Source organism: Eulemur rufifrons, chromosome 28, assembly GCF_041146395.1.
Source record: "Eulemur rufifrons isolate Redbay chromosome 28, OSU_ERuf_1, whole genome shotgun sequence".
NCBI lineage: Eukaryota > Metazoa > Chordata > Mammalia > Primates > Lemuridae > Eulemur > Eulemur rufifrons.
The window spans coordinates 23,702,118-23,724,565 of NC_091010.1; the positions used below are offsets into that span (position 1 = coordinate 23,702,118).

A 22,448-nucleotide genomic window follows, 5' to 3' on the forward strand; every position below is an offset into this window, starting at 1 on the left:
AATATCTACAAATTTCCTGGCATTAAACCAGTGGTTGGGATATAGACATGAACTCTATCAGTAAAGAAATTCTTCCCAGGTAAAATTAATATAGCTACTTGGAAGGTATATACATGTATTTCACTTTTAAATTTGTACATTTGTCAATTTTTAGTTGGTTGATTAAGTAGTTTTTGAATTGTCATAGATTTCTTGTTTTTGAGGGAACGGGTACTTTATAGTCCTTCCTAATTGATCTTTCTCAGTGGTGCACTGAATTTGTTCTTCTATCTGAGATTGTTGTGGTTGAGAAATGGGAGGATGAGTACTGAACAATCTGGTCTAATTTTGGGGGGGACGAATCTATGTCTAGAAACTAGTGGACTGGACAAGACTAATTTAAGTTGCATGTAGACCATAACATGCGTGCTCACCAGCTATCTGAGACTGACCAGGTGCCACAGCGTGGTATCAGTCATGGTGCTATAATGACATCTCGCTAGTGTTACTGACTGGAATCCCAGAGAGTGTCATCAGGCACGTTTAGAGCAGAAGGGCAGACACTGCCCTGTGTGCTTCAGTTCCAACCCTTTGCCACATCTTAGGCCAACTGTCTCAGTCCTGATTTAAATCTAAGTTGAGTTTCTTGTTTTCTTCTTTCTTTATTCCTTAGTTCACTCAATATTTCTAAGTGGCTACTATGGGCCAAAAGCTGTGCTTGGTGCTCAAGATACAAAGGTAAAAACAACAGAATTCTTGCCCTCCAAGGAAATCGGTTGAAGAACCTGATTGTAAAATGTATATGCCACCGTAGAAATAATATTTAATATTGCCTTAGGAAAGCAAAATTCAATGTATAAATATGTCTTTGGGCCAGAATCCCTTGAATTAATTTGCATATATAAATAAAATAATATTAATACTATTAGTATCTTATAGTATGAATATTATGTATGAAAAAGATGAGGCCCTGTTTACATGTAGAGAATAAACATTAAATAGTGACGAAGTCATATTCTAGTAGTAATTGGGTAGTTAGGGAGGCAAAGTAACTCTTATAGGACTCTAAATACTAGTAATTCTCTACAAAAGTAATAGAGTTCAACCACATTATTCACATATTATTTCATTGTAGTATTAGAGGTAGCAATTGTTTCCCTGGGGGCTAAGGCTGGTTCCAGGTTTTATGGGAACTGAAGCTCATAAATGTGGAGGGCACCTTAAAAAAATAAAATTAGAGCACAAAATTAGGTGTAGCCTATGCAAGTGAGGAGCTCTGAAGCTTATATTTTATTGGCCTCACAGAAAAGCTAACCATGGTAGGCACATAAAAGAAGAATGTCCTCTCCATACATCAGTCATAGTGTTTGTGAAGCTGATATCAAAGGTTTTTAGAGATAGGGTCTCACTCTCTCATCCAGGCTGGAGTTCAGTGGCATCATCATAGCTCACTAAAGCCTCAACTCTTGGGCTCAAGAGACCCTCCCACCTCAGCCTCCCATGTAGCTGGGACTACAGGCGCACACCACCATGCCCTGCTAATATTTGTACTTTTTGTAAAGATAGGTCTCACTATGTTGCCCAGGCTGGTCCTGAACTCCTGGCCTCAAGTGATCTTCCCGCTTCAGCCTCCTAAAGTGCTGGGATTACAGGCCTGAGCCAGCACACCCGGCTTTCTTTAAAATTCAAAAGATACTGCCAGTATTCATTGAGTAGAGATCTTAAATACTTTCTTTTTTTAAGTTACAGACTGTAGAACTTTACTGTCCAAAACTGTAGTCAGTGGCCACTTGTAGCTATTGGGCACTTGAAATGTGGCTAGTACAACTAAAGAACCGAATTTTAAAATTATACTTAATTTTAATTAGTTTAAATTTAAAAACTGATACTCATCTCGGTTATTGCAAAACTTTTAAGTAAGTTTGGAACAACTTGGATATATCAATCTACTTTTTCAATAATAAATTTTATGAAACCTAAATACAGATTAAATTTTTCCTAGGAAAATTTAGCATCCAAATTGAGATGTGCTATAGTTGTAGAATCACACTAGATTTCAAATCTCTGCTTTGATGAAAAGAATGTAAAATATCTTAATAATTCTTATATTGAACATATGTTGAAATGATAATATTTTTAATATATTGGTTAAATAAGGCATATTATTAACCTTAATTTCACCTAGTTATTTTTACCCTTTTTTTTCTTTTTACCTTTTTAAAATGCGGTTAGTAGAAAACTTTAAATTACGTGCATGGCTAGTATTACATTTGTATTGGACAGAGCTGCCTTAGACACTGCTTTTCTCAAAGGGAGTATATAATTTTCGAAACCACGCACTTAAAAAATAATACTTAGGAGGATCGTGGTAGATGGAAAGCAATGACCAAACATTACTAATGGGACATTTTTACCTTACTTGAGGTGGTGGAATTCCTACCACTATGCAATCCAACTGTACTCGGGTTCCTTCTGGAACTTCTCTGCTCCGTAACTTTTGAGTGAACCGGGGAGGCTGCCCCAGAGGTTCTTCATAGTACAAAGATGAAGGTGAAGACCCTGGGGTGGTGTCTCCACCAGCCGCCTCACTGGCAGCCTGCTCAGCTTCACGCCTCTTGGCTTCCTGCTGTTCAAGGGCGTGATTCACTTCATTATCCCTGGTATCCGCAGGGATAGGGATGGGAACAGAAGATCTTTCTCGTCTTTCTGACAGATCTGACAAACTGGAGCTGTTTTCCTGCACAACTTTGTTTTGAGATTCCAATTTACTCTTGTGGTTTTTGCAGGCACGAGGTCTAATCCTTTTGGAGCTATGGGCTTTGAAAAGGGAGGATAGCTCTTCAATGAAGTCGGCAGCCTTATTTAAGAATACTTTTTTGGACTGGGTTTCAGAACAATACTGTGGCCTTTTTGCCTCCTGGGGCTTCTCTTTAGAGCTGGTAGGACTTCGAGGGTCATCCTGGCAGAAGTTAGGCTCAAAACTTGATTTAGGTGAGTGTTTCACCTGATCAGAAGAAAGCCATTTTCTGGCTTGAGCTTCCTCTGTTTTCTCCAAAGGGTCGTGGTTGATGGCCAGTCTTGCCAGATTGACACTTTCATCTAATTCTTCTTGGCTCAGAAAGGCTGAAAGATCTGGAAGGTCATCTTGGCCTCCTCCTTCTTCAGCAGCCCCAGAAGGACTGCCAAAATGGAAAGGGTTGGAGGAAGGTTCTGCTCGACTTCTCTCATTGTTCCCCCGATGTCTGGTTTCAGCTAAATAGCTCTCTCTTAGAAGCTGAGATATGGAGGTAGAAGCTTCTACGCTGTCGTCTTGCATGCTGTCACAAAACAATAATAACAAAAAGTTCAGATCATTTCTAGGGAACGACAAGTCTATGTCTGTTACAGTATAGTGGATTCTTAAGAACTTAGAGCTCAAAATTAAAAATTGCCTAATTTTAATACTTTTACAACATTTACCTTAAAGACTTAAAGATTACTCTCTAATTATAAAATAAATAGGAATTGAATGATGTTTCCCTGAGATTGAAATTAAAAACCTGGGTGATTACCACTTTATTAAATTCTTTACATTTAAGTTCAATTGTGAAAGCTAGGACATAACTATAGTAATATTAAATACAATATATGAGCCTAATTTTGATATTTGTAAAGGCCTATTAGTTATAAAGTGCTTTCATATATAGAGATTTACTCTCCACCCTTTCCTCTTTACCTTGAATGTAATAAAATTATAGAAATTATAAGATATTGACAACACAGTCTCATCTAGTTACTGAAAATACAGGCTTGATCTACCTCATAGAAAATAAATAATTCTTTTGGTTTTTGATAAGCTTGTTAGAGACAAGCTGTTTATTTATTTTTTATTTTTTTTGAGATAGAGTCTTGCTCTGTTTCCCGGGCTAGAGTGCCGTGGCGTCAGCGTAGCTCACATCAACCTGAAACACCTGGGCTTAAGCAATTCTTCTGCCTCAGCCTCCCGAGTAGCTGGGACCACAGGCATGTGCCACCATGCCCAGCTAATTTTTTCTATATATTTTTAGTTGTCCAGCTAATTTCTTTCTGCTTTTAGTAGAGACAGAGTCTCGCTCTTGCTGAGGCTGGTCTCAAACTCAAGACCTTGAGCGATCTTCCTGCCTCGGCCTCGGCCGGAGTGCTAGGATTACAGGTGTGAGCCATCATGCCCAGCCAGAGACAAGCTGTTTAAATTCAATGTTGTTATTAAGCTCAATTTGCTCTTGAAAACTATGATTTAGCCTCTTCACATAAGGTTACAAAGATACTAAGTAGAGCCTAGATTTTAAAAAACCTCTTAAATTAACAATGGTTAAGAGAGGATATGGGAGATACAGAACTGTAGTTCTTGGCAGGAGATTTTTCACTGTGTATCTTTCCTAGATTTTGAATTTTAATAATATGAATATATTACCTAGTAGATGTATTTATTGCTATTATTTTTTTTACAGACAGGGTCTCACTTTTTTGCCCAGGCTGGAGTCCAGTGGCGTTATCATAGTTTACCGTGGCCTTGGTCAAACTCCTGGGCTTGAATGATCGATCCTCTCACCTCAGCCTCCTGAGTAGCTAGAACTACTGACACACCAGCATGCCTGACTAATTTTTAAAATTTTTTGTAGAGATGGGGTCTCACTATGTTGGCCAGGCTGGCCTTCAACACATGGCCTCAAGCTATCCTCCTGCCTCAGCCTCCCAAATTGCTGGGATTATAGGCATGAGCCAACACTCCCGGCTATATTACCTATTCAAAAAATAAATATTTTTGAAGTCCTAAGAGAATTGTACAATAATGCAAACCAATTTTATATTATTAACATTGTATCCATTTATTCATTCAAACATTTACTAGAGGGATGGCAAACCTGTGACTGATAGGCTGTTACTCCTCTCTCTCATCCTTAAAAGATGCAGCTCACTGATTATAGCACTCTTCCCATTGACCTTGACTTTCTTAACGCTCTACTCCTTCAGCCACCACCAGTCAGTCAGAGATGGTAGTGGAGCTGAAGACTACTTGCTATTCTTGGCTACTATGTGCTGGGCCTTGTGCTGGGAAGGTGGACAAGAAAGTCATCTCCTAAATCTTTCCTGGCTTTAAGATTCTATGACAGAACTTATTTCAGTTCATTCATCTCTTTTTGCTTACATGCTAGCCTCACGATATCACATATATAAGGCTTCCTAGGAAGTACCCTAGATCCCAAACTTCCAGAATGCTACCCAAAACTAACCTTTAAATTGACAAAGTAGGTAGTCACCTAGAGAGGGCAATTAGAGATGGCTGAAAGGATCACCTACAATAAAATATTTTTTCCACCTACTTGCCACAGCCTGAGATTGTCCCTACTAAAGCCACTTATTTGGTTAAAGTCTATGTGGTGCCTTTAAAAAAGATTAATCTAAAATGCAAAGGTGTTGGATGAGGGCAAAGATTTATCTACAAAGATGTTCATCCAGTATGGATGATATTAAAAAACTGGCACCACGTCTAATAAGAAATTAGTTAATTAAATTATGAGATACTCATTAAATAGAACTATATGGCTATTTTGAATTCCATAGAATAGTGAATAATATACAACACAGTATATAGAAATGTAATTGATACCCCAGTGGAAAGTTTTTCTCATTTGTGCATCAACCATGTGGAAGAACAGTTAAAGATATATGAAATAAGGAGCAAAAGGCTATTTGAAAATATAATTAATATAATGACTGAAAATCCTCATTTGTAAATCAACTATTTCTTTAGTTTACATTTTTGTATATTTTAGATGGGAGGGGGAAAATTAAGTGCCTTATAAATCAGGATGGCCTGCTGTTGTCTACTAGTTGGACATTACTGTATATTGTGTTTTAATGTTACTTTGTCTTTAACTCTTTATTTTCAGATGACTTTTATCTTGAGGCGGCATAGAATGAGCATTGGCCTTGGAACCAGATAGATTTGATTTCAAATTCTGGCTTCACCTCTTAGCAGTTGGGTGGCTTTGAGAAATTTACTTAAGTTCTCTGAGCTTTGATTTCTTCATTTGTAAAACATGGATAATATTTATTTCCCAGGGGAGTGAGAATTAATAACATTATAAAGGCAAAGTCCTTAAAACGGGGCCTACCACTACAATGGGTACTCAACTGATGTTAGTAAAAAACAGTACTTTGGTGAAGGTGATGTTAACGTTTAAGAACTTTCAAAAAGTTTATCTGTGGTGGAAATAGAAAAGAAAATCCTCATTTAAGTAATCACTGCTCTCTGCATCTAGTTTTTTGTTTTTAAAGAAAAGAAGCCAATTGAGGTGTTAATATGTGCCTGTTCTTGTGCTTATGGTCATGAGAAATTATTAAGATAACAAAACTTTCAGGTATTTAAAATAAAAAATATTTTTAATGTTTCAATGTAGTATTTATGACCTAATCTTTGGTGTTAGAACTGGTTCAAATCCTAGTTCTGACACTTCCTAATTTCCTAGTATAAACTTGAGAAAAGTTTAACCTTGACAAGCCTCAGGTTACTCATCTGTAAGACAGGGATAATAGCAGCAGCCATCTCATAGGCTGAAGTGATGATTAAATGTGCTTAACATTTAGTAAACATTCAATAAATGGTAGTTACTATTACAACAATAGTAATCATTATTATATAACAACTATGGCCACATATCATGGTCTCTATTTTGTACTGACACATTTCTCAGCACAACTCTTCCTTAGGTTTTAGAAGACCCTGTTGTTGGTAATATCATATGGAATAAACTCATTTTTTAGTTATAATCTGAGGCATTGACCAGAGAATTGACAAAAATTGTCAAGAATTGATAAGCTAAGAAATGGAGGTAGAACTAGTGAAGCAGCTTAATCCAAGGAACATCTTTGAAGAGAAACTGAACGCTTGATTTGTAATTAATTCAGCACATCTATATTCTATTGAAATACTCACAGTCTCATGAATGAACTGTGCTGACTTCGGATCTTTGTACATATCTTTTTGCTTGGGCTGCTCACTGTTCCACATCTCTTCACTATCTTACCAGACCTAGTTCTACACAATCTTCAGTTCCAAGTGGAGACATCACTGCCCTGGAATTTCTTCTCTTCCCTGGGTTGAGAACCTCTCCAATGTGCTCCCAAAGCTCACTGTCCTTAACATAGTCCCAAACACAGCACTTATCAGAAAATATCAAATTTGTCTTTTTACTTTCTGTCTCTTTCACTTTGTTTTGAATACCATCATCTCTGCATACATAGGACCGAGAAGGGAGTCAATAAATATCTGCTGATTTCTTTTGTTAATTAGAATTTCCTGCTAAATCTATTGTTGTTCATCTTTTATTTTTAATTGCAGGGTAAAATAAGACAGATAAAGGAGGACAAAGAAAACTTCCAGGCACACAAAATAAACATAAACTAGTAAAGGCAGTCATAACTTTAAGGTGACTTTCAAATGAAAATTTATTTATGGTAGATAAAATGACTGAAATTATGCTTTGCTTTCATACCAAAATTTCAAAGAGCCTCTGATTTATAATCAGAAAACTTGGTTTTGAATTCCAGCTCCAACACTAGATTACTTTGTTATTTCCACTTAATGCATCTGAATCTCCATTATCCTCATCTATCAAATAGAATAACAGTTCTATCTTTGAGAGTTCTCAGATGAAAATGCATATATAAATTGTTAAACTGATAAATATTAGCTGAAACAGGAAATATGAAGATGTATCATTTTCTCTTCCAAGTACTAATTTTAAAACTTTCTCCTTTAAGCATTACTTTTAAAGCTACCTGTTACAAAATTTGTACTTTTAAAAAGCCCAAGTGCTATTATAGATAACCTAGGTTTCATTCATTCATCCAGTAAATATTTATTGAGCATCTGCTATGTGCCAGTCACCATTTTAGGCACTGTGGATTCAGTGGTGAGCAAAAGACAGTCTCTGCCCTCACAGAGCTGACATTCTAGTGGGGGGAAATAGCAATGTTAAGAAGAAAAATAAACTAGGAAAAGGGAATAGAGAATAATAGGGAAAGGAGGAAGGCATGTTATTTTAGCAAGGAAAGTCAACCACATCTTCTAATGCAGTGGAGAAGTTAGCCATGTGATCATCTAGCGGGAAGAATGTTCCTGACTGGGGAAAAAATAAGTGTCAAGGCCTGAAGAGGTGAGTGGTGTGTTGAGCCAGGAAGAGAGTGAAAAAGAAGAGTGGAAGAAAATGAGGTCAGAAAGGTACAAGATCAGATCATGTAAGCCCTTGCTGATCATGGGAAGGACTTCAAACTTTATTAAGCATGTGAATGGAAAACCATGTTGAAGTTTTAAGAAGCAGATGACATGGTTTTGAAAAAGTTCAATCATGGCTGCTCTACAAAGAATCAAATTAAGGGAGGAGAGTGGAAGCGAACAGATCAGTTAGGAAGCTATCGCAATATTCTATGCAGAAGATGATGGTGGCTTGGATCAACGCGTGGTAGGAGGGGGAGGTGGAAAGAAATGGTCAGATTAGAGATATCCTTAAAAGTAGAGCCAATATGATTTGCTGATGGATTGAAAGTGGAATGTGAGAGAAAGAGCTGAGTCAAGGGTGACTCCAATATTTATGGCCTAAGCAACTAGGTGATTGGTGGAATCATTTGCCCAGATGAGGCAGGAGCAGGTTTCAGGAAAGGAATATCATCAGTTCTCTTAGACATTTCATCCAGGGTGTTCAGAGTGACACTTGGCTTTGTTCCCTCTTTTCTGTTTCTTACAAAATTGAAACTTAGGTTTTACGCTGCTTTCAAAATAAGAATGAGTAATTGCCCTTGAAAACAGATCATGGCATTGGTGAAAGTGTACCAGGCTGGAAATGAAACAATTAATGTCGCATGAATCATCAAGACAGACTTTAGTAAATCATGTAAACTAATCTGGTCACATAGATTATTGAACTTCCTTTACTTTACTAAATATCTCTATTTTTTTCCCTAGGACTTTTCCTGAAAACAGGATCTGTCCTAAGAACTTGCTGAAAATGTAAGTTTGGTTCATAAAAACAAAACTTGATGCCCATACCTTTGGGCATATTTCTCAACTCATGTTAGCTCAGCACTACTCTTCCTTAGACTTTAAGAAAACCCTGTTGGTGGGAATATCATATGGAATAAACTCATTTTTTAGCTATAATATGAATATGTAAACTGAGGCACAGACCAGAGAATTGGCAAAACTTGGTATTAAACAACTTGAATTCAAACATAAATACTGAAGCTGTCTGGCTGTGAAGTATCATTAGATATTTAAATGAGAAAAAAAGTCTGGGAGGGAGGAATACCAAGATCTTGGTCAAAGGGAACAAAGTTTCAGTTAGGCAGGAAGAATAAGCTCAGAGATCTATTCATGCTGTTGTACAACATGGTGACCATAGTTAATAATAATGTAGTATATTTTTGAAAATGTCTAAGAGAATAGATCTTAAATGTTCTCACCAAAAAAATGATAAGTATGTGAGGTGATGGATATGTTCATTAGATTGACTTAATCATTGCACAATGTATACGTATATCAAAACATTACATCATGCACCATAAATATAGGAGGCTGTCCGGGAAGTATCCAGCCATGTAATATGAAAATTACATATTAACAATGGCTGGATACTTCCTGGACAGCACTTGTACACAATTTTTAAATCAATTAAACCTTAATAAAGCTGAAAAAAGAGAAACATCTTTTCTATATGTGTCTTTAAACACTGCTCTGCATTCACTATGGTGTGGAGAACATATCCTTTAAAAAAAGACAAAAAACCTTCCACGAAACCCAAATATGGTTTCTAGGTCAACACAAAAATAGTCTAATAGTAAATAATTATTTGTAAAGAGACCAGAATAGGAAAAGATAAGGAATGTTTAAGGAACTCACCTAAAACCTAGGATAAGCAGAACTACCCTGCTTACTTCACAGCTTTGTTTGTGAATGCACTTAAAAAATGTACAGCACTGTGCAAATTTAAGATAATCCTTTTCTGTTGATGTGTAATTATTGTGCTTTTTAGGGGAAGAATAATCTTTAAAAATTAGACTTTTCTCCCTGTCTTTAATGCCAATATTGACCTGTTGCTTTTGCCTTCTTACATCCCATGATGTCATACAAGAGAAGTCTCTACATCCTTTCTTTTGGAGAAACCAAATCCCAGTACATAGGGACCAGTCCTGTGTGTGCAGATCATGTTTTTAAATTTGGCTTCAGGTGGAATGTACTTTGTACACTGTCTGTTACAATATCCATCCTCTCGCTATTACAGTGATCATTCCCATCCTAGTTTTCTCTCTAGTCTGTTTTTAGGGTGAATGACATTAATAGTTTAATAAATTAGTATATAATGCATTACCAGAGTGAGAACTTGATGAATATGGAAATGATATGTCAATAATAATATGGAAATAATATAAGACCCATTCTCTCAAAGACGTTTTAGTTTGAAAGAGGAAAAAACAGTACACAGAGGTAAATACAGGCAAATGTATATTTTAGAAGAGAATATTGAAATGAAAAGGCAGAGTAAAGATGATGCATAGGAGAATTAATGGGAATCTGTTTAACTAGGGATGTTCCTTAAAGGGCAGAGGGTTAAGGAATGAAAAGATTTTTAGATAATAGGCCAAAGTTGAGTAGGCCATTCTCTTATTACTGTTTTTTTAATTATTATTTTTAAGCCATTCTGTATAGAAAAAGCACTATTATTGTTTTAATAGAAGGTAGGAAAGAAAGTAAAGCTTTCTTCTGAGTGGGAGAAAAAGAGATTAGCTACTATGAAACATACTATGTATGTTTTTGTATACAGAAGAGGATAAACATGTAGGGAAGCACTAGTGTAAAGGATACTGATGCCAGAGCCCAAAGTTACTATTTAATCTGAAAGACAACAAAGAAATTGAGTCATTCTCTGTTAACTCAAAGATTTCTTATTTTTTAAATAAGAAAAAAAATTAACACTTTCATCTTTCTTCAGCCTCTTACTATTTGGGTCAATTTTGTGTGTGTGTGTGTGTGTGTGTGTGTGTGTGTGATTAAGGACTTGAAAAAAAGACACCTTCCCTAATTAAATTGATATAATATGTGTGGTAGATTGAGATAAGAGTAGGTCCCCCAAATAGGCTTGGGATCTCAAGATCAAGTTCTAGTTCAAGCGCATGGTTGGAAGGCTCTGTTGAGCCCCTCCCTGAATGTGGAGGGCATTGTGACTCCAATGGGAGGTCTCTGTACCAGGCACCCTGTACAGAGCTTGTCAAGGTGAATGGTTATACATGAGTTCTGAGAACTCTTTAGTGACTGCAAGTAAATAGTCACACCAATTTTTGTTTCCATCAAAAATATATCTGCTGAAAATAAGTTCTTGAATTTCTAAATAGACCATTGTGTCTGTACCTGAGTTGTTCCCTTTAAGCAAATGCACAGTACTCTAGTAGTTTTAAAAGCACTTGGTCAACTATGAAGCACCGTGGAAATTTAAGAAAATAACTTTGTGGTGCTTGATTCTTTTTCATCCCCTGTGAGAGGGAAAAATCTGTTAAGAAAACTCTTTCAATTTTCTAACTTGTTATAGCTAGTAACACCATGAGACCAGTAATGGTTGTGTCAAATCTCAATGTGAATGAAAGAAATTAATTATTCTGGGGTTAGCTGTACCATTTGTTGTATATTTTCAGGTTGGTGAGCTGAGTCCATTATTACTATTGTGTATAGGAATTAACTGTTGAAAAATTGAGCTCTCACCTTTTCATAGACTCACATTAGTTCATTAAAGCCTTTCCAAAATGGAACCTGATTTGCCGGCTGTCTCATTTCTTCAAAAATACATTTGCAGAAACTACTTCTGTGAATTCCAAAACCAGCTAGGATGAAAACTCTTTCAGTTTCTTGTGTCCATGAATTGTGGCTCTGAGTGTCTCACTGAATGTGCCCTTGCAAGGACATTGTAATAGAAATATGTAACAGAATCTGTATTATAAATTATCTATATATGGAAAAGTAAATCTTCCTATATGGAAGACTGAGGTTTTAACACACTATTATGAGTTCTAATAGCATTAGCCATATGCTATAAGTGGGAATAGAGACACATTTCCAGAATTTGGATAGTGTCCAACTGTTTGTTTCATAGTCCATTATTGTAAGATTCTGTAAGGCCTATAATTTTGTCTCTTGACATCTCTGCAAGTATAGTGTCCATATATTTCAGATTTCCTGGGATGGCCTTGATTTTAAATATTTTGATTGTTGTCAAATCATGTCAAACAGTATATCTTAATTTTTATTTTTAAATATATGTTTATTATAGTTATAAGTACAGGCATTATCAATTTCTTAGAAAAGGACTATGAGTTTTATGTGAACTTAAGAGTTATTATTAAGGAGAGACAATAAAGTTATGACAAATTTTTAATTTAGAGCTTGTAGAATTCATTTCATTATTGCTAAGGTGAAAGTAATTGAATCATAATTTTTTGAGAAAGAAACCTGGATAATTGTTTTGTTTCTTTTAAGCTGAATGATGCTAGTGTCTTTCATAAGTATTTAAAGATATGTTGATAAGATAATACAATTTCTTAATGCCAATACTATAATGTTCACTTTTGTGGACAGGAAATACAGAACAATTCATCTTATCTCTTTCTTTGCTTATACAGTTTTTAAAATATAATTCAAGATGTGCATCTAATTACTGCTAATAGTGCAATGTACCAGGCCAAACATTTGCCACTGACTGTCAAGTGTCTTTCTGATGCAGCTGAAAAGGGGGGTGGGGAGAGAGAGAGGGAGAGATAGAGAGAGAGAGAGAGAGAGAGAGAAAGGAGAAAGAAAGAGCAATGTCCCTTGAGCAAGACTTTCTGCAGCTGTTGTGTACATTAATCCAGGGAGCAGATCTCCCAACACTAAATATAGCAAGCATATCCTTTTACATGACAAAAAAAATTTAAAATGAAAGTCTTTAACTATGGAGTCATATCATTTTAGATTTGATATCCTTTAAACAAGGAAATAGGCATTGTACACATATTCTCTATGCAAACATTATTTTAATAAATGAATGTGTGGAAAATGCCAATGATATGAGCAACACGTCACAACTTCCTCTGTTGAGCTATTTTTCCTTAGGACTCAAATCGGTTGTAATCTCTGTGAATCTCATCAATCCCCTCCAAAATCTTTACATGTAAAACGCTTTATTTTTCATTTAATTCTGTGTCCTATCATATATAATTAGGAAGTTATCCTAGGTTTCATTCTAAGCAACAGTAATTAGCTCTGAAATATCCCTTTTTCCATTGTCAGTGCCCTGTTATCAAAACACACTTGTGAACTTAAATCTGGATATTACCTTTCTTTTTTTAGTTGACCCAGATGAGGATGTCCAACCCAGGCACTCCACTGCGATGATAATTATCCAGGGAGAACTTTTAGATGAAAGCACAGGAGAAAAGGAAAATTCTTCACGCCCTTGGAAATAGAGAGTAGTCGTCCATAGAGAGTGAGGAGTTAACCTTAGTTTCAGTGAAGATGGCTGTAAGAAGCTGGACAACCTGTCACCACCGGAGCCAGAGCATTTGTCAGCTCACAGGTCCCAAGTTATTTTGAGCTGTAGAAACCATGTGCCTGTGAAACATTCCACCTGATTGGACAGGAGAAAACTGAGCAAAGGGATTCCATAGCAGGACAGCACCTATGGGGGCTGGGGGTCAATTGATTCTTCTATCTATAGAATTTTACTTATACCTAGAGGCCCAAGCTGCTTATCAGTTTATGTTTTGAGTTAATACTAAATGCATTATACCACATTCCATCTGTCCAAAAATGACATTATTTTTAAAATGTATGAAAATTTTTAATTGTTAAGATCTTTAATTCTAATCAATGGGCAATTTACTCTCATTTAATCACTGATATATTTTAGGAAGTTTGGCTATGAAAAGCCAATATGAAACTGAGGTCTAACATTTCAAAGCTGAGAGCTTTTTTTGAACTGTTTGTCAAAAGGCTAAGCAAAAGCAGAGAAGATAACTAATATTAAAAGTTCCTGATTAGAGATCACAGGAAAATGGAGAGGAAAACCCCATCAGCCTGAGAATAAATCCAGGAACAAATTAGTCTGAACAAACTTTTTCAGAAAAAACAAATCACATACTGTTTAAAAGTCAAAACAACTATATAATATAATACATCACAATGCCTATTCATGTGTTAGTACCTGGGGATAACTTCTTGTATATTATTTTTGGAAAAGTCAATGCCAGATGTCTTCTTTCACAAGCTTTACCAATCAGTTAGAAAAAAATCCTTAACCAGATCAACATCTGCTCAAATACTTAATTTTGTCAAAGTATAGGTTCTTTGATATTAATTTCATACATTTTCAGAATATGAATTTGGATAAAAGTTAACGTCATTGCTTAGTACAGATTAAGTGATGCTATAACATTATCAGTCTTGGTAAAAGCCTGGGTTTTGGAAATTCGAATTAAATGCCAAGGATTATTTTTTTAAAGGATCATTCTTAGATTCTCATAACAAAATACATTGGTTTAAATCTAGCTTTCTTAATTAAATGATACAACTGCTTATAGGGTTTCTTCTCATTCATTCATTCAACAAATATTTACTTACTGCCTACTATGTACTAGGTACTGGGTATAAAGCAGTGCACAAAATACACAAAAATTCCTGACCTCATGGAATTTACTAAGAGATCTTTATCCTCTTCAGTCATCTTGAGACTATCTATAGTACATGGAATAAATATAAAATTAGTTTATTGTGATTACATCAGAGGTTAAACTGCACCTTTTGTTATGTGGTATTATGTTTACACAGGCAAAATAAAAAAGAGAATTGAGGAAAACTTTTAAATCATTCATGTCAAAAGAACTGTTACTGAGAAGGGAAAAGGTACAGGAGTAACTGAATTATCTGGATAGGTTATTCTCATTTCGGCAGTGATGCTGATCATTAGTGCACAGGTTCATTTGCTCCCTTACCTAATCCTGTGCTGATACTAACATCAAGACTACTTAATTGTGCTGTTTGTCTGCATATGCTATTTATGTGGATACTCCAACAATTTCTTTTTATTTAAAAAGAGAATCTTCCTCCATTATCCCACTCAGATCATTTTTTTTTTGAGACGGTGTCTCGCTCTGTCACCCAGGCTGGAATGCAGTGGCCCAATCACAGCTCACTGTAACCTCAAACTACTGGGCTTAAGTGATCCTCCTACCCTCCTCCCTTAGCCTCCTGATTAGCTGGGACTACCGGCATGTGCCACCATGCCTGACTAATTTTTTTATTTTTTGTAGAAACAGGGTCTTGTTGTTGCCTAGGCTGATCTCAAACTCCTGGCCTCAAGTGATCCTCCCACCTCGGCCTCCCAAAGTGTTGGGATTGATTACACAGGCGTGAGCCACCGCACCAGGCCTCCCACTCAGATCTTAGGCCATAATCAATATAAATGCTGCTAGGTCTTGGGTGGGAATGTGGAAAAGTGGAACATCTATTTTAAGTAGCTAATAGGTGTGCTACAAATTGATCTTCCAAAGGAAATGCTTAGAGACACTGTAAGTGAACACATTTTTACTTCCCTGCAAACTGCCATAAAAACCATGGTATCCTACCTTTCACCCATGTACAGAGAATACTGAGGTTGGGGGAGACCCATACTAAACCATAGAATAAAGTGATTGGGCAGTGGAATTAGGAATCCATATGAAGAATTAAAATAGGTTTGAAATGCAAAAAAGAGTTACAGAAGAAAGAAGCTAAAGAAATTCTGAATGGCAGTAATCATTCTCTATTCATTTTTACTGTAACATGTTCAAATACAGATAGTATACAAAATTTTTGAGCTCTTTGGAAAAAAAGCTGAATATAAATTTTAGAAAATAATATCCAGCAATTGTGAGCACCTTGATTATAATACATCAAGCTCATATTTTAGATTTTAGTTTTTTAAACTTAGTTTCTGCTTCCAAATAACCCAGATTCTACCCGGTTATCCTCACCAGCTATTGTATAAACATTATACTACAAATCTACTAGTTCAGATTTTAGAAGAGTTTATTGGTACAAAGAATAATCTTTAAAACTTTTTAATACACAACATACTTAAACTTTATAAGTGACAAGCAGACACAAGGTTAGACATCTTAAGTCTTCCCTGTAAAACTGAGTGGCCCATTTAACACCTGTGTTTATTGTGGTTTGAACACGATCCTGTGCTTGCCTTCAGCTGTTTTCTTAATTCAGTCACTCAGCTACAGAAACAATTTACTTACATTGGGATGATCCACAGGAATGCCAAGGAATCTGGAAGATCTATGACAGAGGAAGTCTTCACTTGGAGGATAAACATGGGAGAATTTCCATGCTAGTGGATTCATGTAAAATTTTTGTATTTGGTATTTTTCTATATTGCTATAGGCTCTAATTCTCTAAAACAAATTGCTCACATATACCAAAGTTTCAGTAAGTTTTGCTTGAAGTTCATAGATTTATATCGCGGTATCCCCCTCCAGTATCAGATGAAAAAACAAAACAAAATCTCTGTTTTATTTTTGAAGAAAAAAGATATGTATGTATATTCTAATCTTTTTTAATGAGAAAAATTTTCACATCAGAGACAAATTCTTTATCATCAGAAACAATACATGGGTGGTAGATTATAGAGGGTCTTATACAAACTCCATGACCATAATATAATTGAAAGTACAATGAAATCCTTAAAAAATGTTTCATCATATTGGTCTTGAAAATGCTTGCCTGAGAAAACTAAAAACATTTTAAAAAGCTATTTAAAAGTTCAAAACATATTTTGTTTTAAAGATGAAAAACATTAAAAAAAAACTAAACAGAACACCTGTTTAAAAACATTATCTAAACAGTAAATTTGTGGTTACCTGTCTCAGGAGAAGCGCCATTCCTATATCAATCAACCCGGATCATCTAAAGTCCAAATCTCACTGCCTAACTTGTGTCAGCCACAAAAGTAGCATGAAGGAAATGCGATACTGCCCCACCAGAGTAATGAAAGGTATTTACAGGGTTCCGTTGCGGATCCAGGGACAGTCGTTTAGAACAGATTGCTCTTTCAGATCAACTTTAATAACTCAGTCTGCACGACATTCTTAGCCTAGAGGGATGGTGGGGGTGGATAATGACTAAGATGACTAAGGAAATAGTTTTTTTTGGTCTCTCCTTACGAGGTGAAAACGATAATAGTGAAGAAATTCTGAAGAATAAGGCGTAAGGAATGCACAAGATATCCATACATGGATGTAACATCCTGTATACATCCATACAGGACGCATATAACATGTGTGGATACCTCTATTTGGTACCAAACTGAGACTATGGTCAATACATTTATTAAGGTAAACATGAAAAAGTAATCAATTACTATAATACTTCATGTTTTCTTCCCCAATTTTAGGGTAATTAAATTAAAGCTTTCCTATGTGGTTTCCATTAAAACACAATAAAGCTTCCTTTACTTGTGCTTTTTGTATGTAGTACATATCAAAGTTTACACTTTTTAAAAAGCATTATTTCCAAGAAGAAAATCTATTCAGAACTTTTAAAAAGAACATGCTGTGACTTACCACTAAGTTATTGAAGAAATCCAAAACAATTAGTATCATATATGTACTCCTCAAGATATGTAGTAGATTCCCACTTCTTGCCCCATTAATATAATTATATTAACGTGCATATAAATATATTATAATCTCAGTAGAAATGAGCTAACATTCCTTAGCTATGTGCTAGGCACTATGTTAAGTTCTTTATGTGCGCTGTGCTTTATTTAACGTATTCCCTCAACAACTACAAAGTAGGTACTATTATAATTCTCATTTTACAGATGAGAACCCGGGGCTTAGAAAGAGGTTAAAAACTTGTCCAACGTCACACAGCAAGTAAGTGACTGAGCCAAAATTGAATCTAAGTCTGTGCTCATAACCATCACAAATATTTAAATTTTCATATTTCTGACATATTTGTGAAAAATTAAGGGTAAAAATGAATGTAAAACATATTCTCTCTTTTAGGAAGGATTCTAAAGGAACACTATGTAGGACTTTTATTTTTATTTTTCAAGAGCCAGGAAAACAGATAAGGACTTTAAGTTTATAATTTTTCTGACCGAAACCAATCCTGAAATTCTTTTGTATGACTAAGCAATAAAAAGAAGAGACAGTGTAGAAAGAAAAAAGCAAATGCTTTCAAATACACTCTATCTGCAATATTTTAGCTGGGAACATGAATTGTTGAGTAGACTGGAGCAGTATAGGCATTAGTGCTGAAAGGTAGGGCACTGGAAACAGTGAAATGCTTCGACAGACCTACTTTTTTTTTGTTTCTGTTTATTATAGGCATTGTGCTGAAACAACTTAAGGGCTTTGTTCTTTTGAAATTAAATTTAGATGCTTTGGTGTTATTTCTGAGCACATCAGCATGGGTCAATAAACGTTTTGGAGGTTAGGGGTAGGAAAATAACAGTTTGAATATTCTCTTTTCATAACATTAGCACAAAATATGTCGGTATGCCAGGCTCTGGGTGATTCCACTCAGATTCTATTTTTGGTCTGCATGGACATGTCAGAAAGCTGAAAACAAATTTCAGTGTTCTTACTCATGACCCAAGTAATCACACTAACACTAATGATATGAGGGAAAGGAAATGGGAACTAACATTGCTTGCAAGTGTACTCTAGTCTGTAGAGTAGCTTAAGTTACTCTTATTTAATTCTCACAGCAACCCTGCGAAGTATTGTTATCTGTGTGTTACTGTGAGGAAATGAAGGCTTAAAGGAGCTTAGCTTTAAAGTCCTTTAAATGGCCTATTTAAAAAAAAAAAACAGTAGCTTTCCCAAAGTTACTGAACCAGTAACCTACACAGTTGGTTATTCAAACCCAGGCCTTTTAGTTTAGATTAGAACTGACTCTCTTTTCATCAGCCCCCACTGCCTTCTCATGAAAAGTGATGATTAAGGTTAGTATAAAAAATCAGAAATCACCCAAAGGAGGAAATTCATCATGATTTTCATCTATATTGATGTGCAAAAGGCATTGTTATAACAATTACTTTGGTTTTATCGACTTTTGGTGTTTATTTAACAGAAACAGGAAAAGAATAGAAAAATAGCATGTGACTAAAGTCTAGGGCTGTTTTTACAAAGAAGACTCAATAAAATTGGTTGACTGAAATAGCAACGGGTAATACACATTTCTGAGAAGTTATCATCTTATTACACATATCGTGAAATTATTAAGTACCAAATGGGATGAACTTGTTGCCAAGGAGGGAAGAGTACAGAGGGAGAGTTTGGAGAACATAAACCACAGAAAATTCAAAAGGGATTTGTATCTTATATCCCTAACCAAGCTCACAATTTTGTTTGCATATGTATATGTCTATTTTTTGTTTTCTTGATTTAGCAAACTTCCTGTCAAATAAAGGCAGTATATCTTAATGTAGGAAGATCTGCAAAATATTTTTGTTTTGCTTTTTCATCCATTCTCCTCATCTCCAAATTGCTCTTCATTCCCAACTGAGTATGGATTAGATTAAAAAAATAGTCCAGGCCGGGTGTGGTGGCTCACGCCTGTAATGCTAGCACTCTGGGAGGCCGAGGCGGGTGGATCGCTCGGGGTCAGGAGTTCGAGACCAGCCTGAGCAAGAGCAAGACCCCATCTCTACTAAAAATAGAAAGAAATTATCTGGCCAACTAAAATATATATGTATAGAAAAAATTAGCCAGGCATGGTGGCACATGCCTGTAGTCCCAGCTATTCGGGAGGCTGAGGCAGTAGGATCACTTAAGCCCAGGAGTTTGAGGTTGCTGTGAGCTAGACTGATGCCACGGCACTCACTCTAGCCCAGGCAACAGAGTGAGACTTTGTCTCAAAAAAAAAAAAAAAAAAAAGATATTTTCTTTATAGGCCACACGTGCTAATCTCAATGCATGGCACAAAGTAGGCATATAATAAATATTTGTCTGTGGCATGCCATAAAGATGATGTGTAAATTGTTCTAAATTATTCATTCAATCAATACATATTTACTGAATACTTATTGTGTGCCAGGAAAGATCAAATGGCTTAAACTCTCAGCAGCATTAACTGATTTGATTGTCACTAATGGTTATGATATTTGTTTAACACAGAAATACTGTTAAGAACTAAGTCCAATTAGGAAGGGAGCTAAAAATGATTGGATGCCCATTGTGCAGCAGTCATAAAGCAAAGAACTATGTGTGCTTTTGGCTCAATAGATGCTTAAAATTTCTGAGATAATTGGTATAAGGGACCCTTGCTCTAGAAAAAGGCATGGTGCTCTGTACAGTGCCCACCTTGCCCCAGGGCTGGTTCTTCCACAGGTGCACCTTAAGGGGTACTTTCATACCTTTGTATCATTCTGAACTGGCATATTGCCATATTTTTCCTGACCACCTTTGCACAACCTTTGTTTTATGTTAGGTCCTTGCTTTCTAGACCTGATCAAGCTCTTTTTTGCTGCTTCTCTTGAGTTTTATACTTCTTGGCCCTAATTCTTATAGCTGAGGGGGCAGCTCTGTCCATTCTCATGTCCTGGTTTTTGGGATGCCAGCTCAAGCCACATACTGAGTTTCCTATTTGTCCAGAAATAAAGAGTACACTTAAAACACACATAATATTGCTCCTTTTGTAATTTGTAAGCATGATGGTTGGGTGTTCGTGTGCATGTGTGAGACATGCTTCCCTCAACTGTGTTATAACGTTGGCACATTACCGTCCGGCATGAAAAAATACACACACATAATATTCTCCCATTTCAATAAAGATTTCAACTATCTGTGACTGACTCCAAATTGCACATACTTCCTGAATGGCAGATAAGCCAGAATGCATTACTTAGCTCTCTGAGTGACCCTAGCTAACTCCAGTCCAGCGTCCACCTCAACCAAGCTTTGTTGTTCATATTTAATACATAATTTAATTTAATACAGCAACCCGGGAAGTATGGGTCATCATCCCCATTTTATGGAGGATGAAACAGAAAAAATTATATGCTACTGTGGTTTTTGCAAATCCAAGGATCTGAAAAAAATCTCAGGAAGTGCACTTTGAGAGTATCCAAGGTATACTATATCATTATCTTCTTTTTATGGAGGAAGAAACAAGATCAGAGAAGAAATTACACAAAGCCATTCAAAGCTGTGATTCACACCTAAGGTCTACATGACGCCAAAGCCAAAGCTCTTCTATACTACACCATGCCACTTTTTGGAGGCATCCACGCCCATTAGTAATGCACTTAGGAATCAATTTGGAAAAAACCTTGGGAGATGTAGAGTAACAAGTAGGAGACATCCAGTGATATTGGGACTATGTTGATTTAGTGACTTCCTCCAAAGTGCCTTCCAGTTCTTGGAAATCCAGATGATTTACTATCTCTGGCTAGTCAAAGAAGCAACTTAAAGGAATTGAAGCAACAATAAATAATAAGCAATTCTCTCTGTGCATCTCTACTTGCAAATTACTAGATATAGTAAAATGAGGCATAAGAGACCATATACTTACTATATTTTAAGTAGACATCTATTTAGCATTTCATCTTTTCAAAGCTGTTTACAATCACACATTGTTACAATCACACATTTTACATGCCAATAAAAACAACAATGACGACAAAAACAAAACAATACTACTTTCCTTGAAGTTGCTCTTTAATTTATTTTTTATTCTTTTTTTTTTTTTTTAATAAAACCTTTTTTTTTTTTTTTTAGGGCCCAGGGCCCTGGCTGGGGAGCTGTCACCAGCAGCAGCAGAGCCCAGAGCCTGTTCTTTTTAATAATTATTTTGTACCTAGAAAAGTTAAGCGCTAGAAAAGCCATGCACATGTCAATGAAAATCAGCAGTAAAACCCAGATTTCCAAGTTGACGTTACTAATTTAGTTTAATGAGAGCTATTTTGAGGAACATCCCAAACTTTATCTATTAGCAAAACTGGAGCAATACATTTGTGCCAAGTGAGACTTACAATAGCTTTGAGTAACTGGGTATAGCAGGCAACTAAAAGAAACATTAAAAGGTGGTTATAGATTATTTTGTGTCTCTAGGCAATAATCACTGCAAATATCATTTTGCTAAGTTTCAAGCAAACTGTGAGAACCAGATTAATTTATTTTATTCATTGAAACAGATCTAATTGCTGCATAAACTTTATTTTAAAGGTCATTTCTTGTATTAAAAACTTTTTCCTTAGCTACTATGAGAAATCTCATAGAGACCCAGATTTTCAAAAACTTTCTTATCTGCTTTCTAATTTTGCATGAATAGTAAGTGGAAATAATCCAATTACTATGTTATTAATAACAAAAAGAAGTAGCTGGACTACCTATTTGGTGATCATTAATTGTGTTTGTGTTGGGAATGAAGT

General features: G+C 35.8%; 1 protein-coding gene and 1 non-coding gene across 3 annotated transcripts in view; one reads left to right on the forward strand and one right to left on the reverse strand.

Moving 5' to 3' along the window:
- Positions 1–17,103, reverse strand: part of MYPN (myopalladin) — an 84,911-nt gene extending 67,808 nt beyond the window's left edge. Inside the window, exons 1-3 of one of the 2 annotated variants that reach the window (XM_069460335.1) lie at positions 16,927–17,103; positions 13,359–13,477; positions 2,394–3,296 (exon numbers count right to left, since the gene is read on the reverse strand). In XM_069460335.1, the coding sequence (XP_069316436.1) occupies positions 2,394–3,295 (902 nt within the window). In that variant the 5' untranslated portion in view covers position 3,296; positions 13,359–13,477; positions 16,927–17,103. Of the gene's footprint in view, positions 1–2,393; positions 3,297–13,358; positions 13,478–16,305; positions 16,574–16,926 lie in introns of both variants that reach the window. The other variant, XM_069460336.1, reaches the window with a different exon arrangement.
- A 3,602-nt stretch (positions 17,104–20,705) lies between these two features.
- Positions 20,706–20,807, forward strand: LOC138376764 (small nucleolar RNA U13). The gene has a single exon (XR_011231736.1). It is a non-coding gene; the product is annotated as a small nucleolar RNA U13 (small nucleolar RNA).
- Positions 20,808–22,448: the final 1,641 nt, after the last annotated feature.